Source organism: Alligator sinensis, unplaced genomic scaffold (assembly GCF_000455745.1).
Source record: "Alligator sinensis unplaced genomic scaffold, ASM45574v1 scaffold1608_1, whole genome shotgun sequence".
In the NCBI taxonomy this organism is placed as follows: Eukaryota; Metazoa; Chordata; order Crocodylia; family Alligatoridae; genus Alligator; species Alligator sinensis.
Window position 1 is genome coordinate 88,457 of NW_005843397.1, and position 4,511 is coordinate 92,967.

Below are 4,511 nucleotides of genomic sequence, written 5' to 3' on the forward strand. Positions count from 1 at the left end.
TGCCTATGGCAGGGGGAGGACAGGTGAGGAAAATCCAGTGCCCCACCAGCTCCCCACCCCCGCAGGGCAGCCCCCACTGCCCTCCAAGCCCTAAGGACTAGCACGGCTCACCAGAGGGGTGCATGGTGCGTGGTCCACCCTGGGCGCCAGCCCCAGGGGCCTCGGTGTGGTGGGGTGGCCTCCAGGCCAAGGCGCGTTTGCGGCGCCGCAGCCCCCGTGGCTCCTTCCCACAGCCGCTCTCCTCCAACAGTGCCTTCTCAGCCTGCGCCAGGGCCAGCTCTGAGGGGACACAGAGCCACGGGGGTGTCAGCGGACAGCATGGAGCTGCGGGCTGTCCAGAGAATGGGCTCCCGTGGGACACAGATGGGGACTGCCAGAATGAGCTCCATCCAGGAGCCAGCCCCACAGCTGCAGCTGGCTCCAGCACACCGACCCCTGGCTCCCACAGTGCACACCCTCCCCGCTACAGCCTCCCTCTCCTCCCAGCACGAGGGCTCAGGCTCATGGGTGTCCCCAGGGCACGTGGCCTACCCAGGTGCTGGAAGTACTCTTCCACGCCACCCCATGCGTTCTTCTCGATCAGTGCTTTCACCAGTGTCCAGGGCTGCTTGCGGTACCGGATCTCCGACGAAACCCTGCATGGGGGACAGGGCCCAGGGGTCACGCATTCTTGAGCCTTCACAGCCCCCCAGCTTGCACAGGGCAGGATCACAGGGGCGGTTCCCAGAGCTCCCTGCAGCAGCATGGCACTTACCGGAGCCGGGCCCGGCTGTGAGCCAGGGCACTGATGCAGTAGCGGTGCGTGGTGTAGAAGTAGTCCTGGTAGGGGATGCCCTGCGTGATGACCTCAGAGTCCACGGCGCAGGCCCCGCTCTGGGTGCCAGGGCGAAAGAGGTTCTGCAGGGGCCAGGGGGAGACGGGTTAGTGCAGCCATGGCACCAGTGCTAGCCGCCCACAGCGCTGGTGTCGGTGCCCTCCCCACAGCACTAGGACACTCCTCACCTGTGTCTCTATCACGGCAACGGCCTTGGGGCCCAGCGGGTTGGTGACAGGGATGGTGTAGGACAGCACACGGCTCTGACGGCACTTGTTCTCGCCACTCCATGCTGTCAATGTCAAGTCTGTAGGGCAGGGGGGCATCAGGGTTGGTGGGGCCCAGGCCCTCTACCCCCCCCAGCAGGATGGCTCTGGGGCCCTAATGGTGGCTGCACCTGCCCCCCAGCCCAGCCCTCCTCTGTGCTGTATGGACTAGCTTATGAAGCACAAGGCCCAGCGGGGGAAAGTGAGGTACATGTCGTATGTAAGAAATACGGCTCCCCATAAGGCCAGAGACTGGCTACGGAGGTATGCGGGGGCAAGGGCAGCACTCTCTTCAGGGGCTCACATGGACGCTGCTCCTCCACCACCCAGTGTCTGGCCCTGTGGGAAGCTCCCGGCAGTTGGACATGGCCTGATTCGGGGCTGCGGATGAACCTAGTCCACCAGGTAAGCCCACAGGCTTCAGCCTGAGTAGAGGGCTGGCTCCCTCACTGCTGCCACTCTGGGACCACCACAGAAGATCCTTTTTTTAATATGGGATCTCTATAGCAACCTGTGCATGGAGGTGGCGAGCTGTATCCCAGACAATACAGCAACCCTGAAATGGGCAGGCAGCCAGAATGTGCAGTGGTGGTGCCGGGTGTGTGCCTCGAGAGCTGGCGCAACCCCCCCATGAGGGCCGTCTTGCCCAAGTCACACAGCCCCCAAGCCAACTCTTTTCAAACTCTTGGGTCTGTGTCACCCAGTGCTCTCCCAACCTTCCCTCCAGAAGAGCTGAGAAGCCGGGCTGGCCAGCGCGGTGGAGACCCCCTCCCCTCCATGCCCACCTGTGAACTTGCGCTGGGCCAGGAAGTCCCGCATGAAGGGCGAGTCGCTGAACAGCATCTGCTGCAGGCGCTCAGCGCCGACGTGGTACACTGCATTGATCAGCAACCGCCCAGGCAGGTCCGAAAAGGAGTCCACCTCAGCTGTGGGCACTGGCTCTGATCTGGGCCCAGGACTCCTGGGTTCCCTCCCCAGCTCCGGGAGGGCAGCGGGGCCAAGCAATGAGTGCCCAGGAGGCCCGTCGCCTTCATCGTGTGTGGAGGAGGAGGAGGCACAGGAGGAACAGGAGCGGCTCACGTCAGTTGGCAGCTCCTCACTGGGCGCCACATCACCCGGGGAAGGAGCGGGGGTGGGCAGAGGGGTGTCCCCTGGCCCCTCAGGCTTGGGCGGGTCTTGCACTGGCGTCACTGTCTGTTCCGCTGCACCGACTGCTGGGTCCTCCACATCCTCCACCACCTGCTGAGTGGCCATAGGGGTCACCCTTGCCTTCGGGAGTCTCCCCACCCCCATCCGCTGCTGGGGAGGGTCTCAGTATCCCCAGCTGCCCCCCGCCGGTCTTCCCCCCACCCTGCGCTAGCTCACAGAGACAGTGCCATCGCTGCTGCTGGCTGGTGAGGGAGGGCTGTGGTAGTGGCCAGCACCCCGTGGGCCCGGCTCGGGACTGGCATCTGGCTGTGGGTCGCTCAGCTCGGGGTCGTCACCCTCCTTGGCACTGCTGTGGGGCAGGGGCAGCCGTGTGGGTTATGGTCCAGGGGGTAGCAGGGGTCATGGGGTAACCCCAGGAAGGTGGGGGAAGGCAAGGTCACTGTGCTGGGGTCAAGGGAGGTGAGCACCAGGGCCTGAGGTCATGGGGTCAAGGGGCAACCCAGCAAGGTGGGGGAAGGCAAGATCACCAGGCCAGGGTCAAGAGAGGTCAGCACTAGGGGCTGAGAGCTCAGGGGCGCAGCTCAGCCCAGCATGGCGGGGATGGGGTCAAGGTCACCAAGCCATGGGTCCAGCAAGGACTACAGCAGTGGCTTTAGTAAGGGGGTCAAGGGTCAGCCTAGCATACTGCGAGTGGTCAAGATCACCAGGCTGGGGTCAAGCAAGGAAAACAGGTGGGGCAGAGGTCGCAGGGGCAGACTTCACCCCAGCATAGGGGGTGGATCAAGGTCATCAGGCAGGGTCAAGGGCAGACAGCAGGGTCAGGGGTCAGTCACTCACCCCAGGGTGGGGGTCACGTAGTCATCATCCTCGCTGGTGAGGCCGAGCTCGGCGCCGTAGCCCTGGTGCAAAATGCGCCGCAGCTCCCGTGGCGACAGTGTCTGCGAGCCGGGCCCCAGGTCAAGGCACAGCGGACCTGGACCCCGGCCCAGCCTGGCCTTGGGCCCCACACCCCTGGCCTCCCTCTCACCCTGCCCCCACTCCGGCACCTTGCCCAACTGTGCGTTAATCCAGAGCCCGTGGATCAGGTCGAAGCAGCGGTCTCGGGCACCAAACGATGTGAAGAAGTGCTGGGGGCAGCAGGAAGGTGTCAGGGGGGTGTCAGGCTGGGGAGGGGTCAGGGGCATGGGCATGAGGCAGGGGGCTCTCACCTTCTCAGCCTTGGTGCAGATGAGGATGGCATTGGGGATGAGCTTGGCCGTTTTCTCCTTGCGCAGGTGTGTCACCTCCTTCAATGGGATGGAGATCTGTAGGGGAAGGGGCAGAGGTTAGGGGTGAAGGGTCAGGGCAGGTCTGGGGCAGGGTGGCTTCAGTGGGGGCCGGGACAGCTCACCGCAGTCTCCCAGCGGAAAATGTTGCTGTAGAAGCAGAGCCGCGTCTCAGACAGGTAGAGCCGGCCCTGGAGCAGGATGTCCCGCTGCAGCGCGCACGAGTAGTCTGCAGGGAGCAGATGCGTCAGCACCTGCCCGGGGCTGCGGGGGTGAGGTCAGGAGTGAGGGGCACCAGCCCAGGGCAGGGGGACTGCAGGTTGGGAGGAGCACCAGCAGGGTTGGGGGTTGTGAGCAAGGGGTACCAGCAGGGCTGGGGCAGGGTAAAGGGTCGGCAGTGCGGGGCACCGCGGGGCAGGGCGGGGTACCGCAGAGCTGGGGTGAGGGCTGCGAGTCAGGAGTGAGGGGCATCACGGGGCCGGCCCCCCCACACACCTACGAGAAGGCGCTCGGCCTCATGCAGCCCCTTGAAGATGCGGTGGAAATCCTCATTGCGCTGCTTGTAGGTTGGGCTTAGCACCTGCAGGGGGAGACATGGGTGTCGCCCTGCCCTCCCCCCCATGCCAGGCCCTGCCCTGGCCTGGCCCAGTGTGTGGGGGCACAGCTCTGGTGTCATGGGGGTCAGGGGTCACTGTGCTCTGAGCAGGGGGTCAGGGGGTCACTGGAAAGTTGGGGGCTGTGCTCATTCAGGTCCAGGCTCCTTGGTCCACCCCACCATTAACCCCATCCTACTCAGGGCCCTGCTGTACCAGGGAGGGGGCAGGAAGCAGAGCCCAGGCCAACCCCCGACTCCTCAGGGCCAGGGCAGGGGGTCAAAGGTCAGAGGATGCTGGACACCCCCGCAATAGGAGGGGCCAGGGTGGGACTGGGTGGAGGGGGGGGCACTTACGCTGTACCAGCTCTGCACGCGCTGCAAAGCAAACATATGGCATCAACCCCAACACACCCACCGCCCCT

The 4,511-nt window shown here is 65.0% G+C and overlaps 1 protein-coding gene across 1 annotated transcript in view; it reads right to left on the reverse strand.

Annotated features, from left to right (window-relative positions):
* Positions 1-4,511, reverse strand: part of GRAMD1A (GRAM domain containing 1A) — a 9,132-nt gene that overhangs the window by 2,517 nt on the left and 2,104 nt on the right. The window contains exons 2-13 of the mRNA XM_006038561.3: positions 4,444-4,464; positions 3,990-4,074; positions 3,620-3,723; positions 3,438-3,533; positions 3,276-3,356; positions 3,067-3,167; positions 2,446-2,578; positions 1,866-2,319; positions 1,003-1,121; positions 755-897; positions 532-635; positions 112-279 (exon numbers count right to left, since the gene is read on the reverse strand). Coding sequence (XP_006038623.1) covers positions 112-279; positions 532-635; positions 755-897; positions 1,003-1,121; positions 1,866-2,319; positions 2,446-2,578; positions 3,067-3,167; positions 3,276-3,356; positions 3,438-3,533; positions 3,620-3,723; positions 3,990-4,074; positions 4,444-4,464 — 1,609 coding nt within the window. The remainder of the gene's footprint in view (positions 1-111; positions 280-531; positions 636-754; positions 898-1,002; positions 1,122-1,865; positions 2,320-2,445; positions 2,579-3,066; positions 3,168-3,275; positions 3,357-3,437; positions 3,534-3,619; positions 3,724-3,989; positions 4,075-4,443; positions 4,465-4,511) is intronic.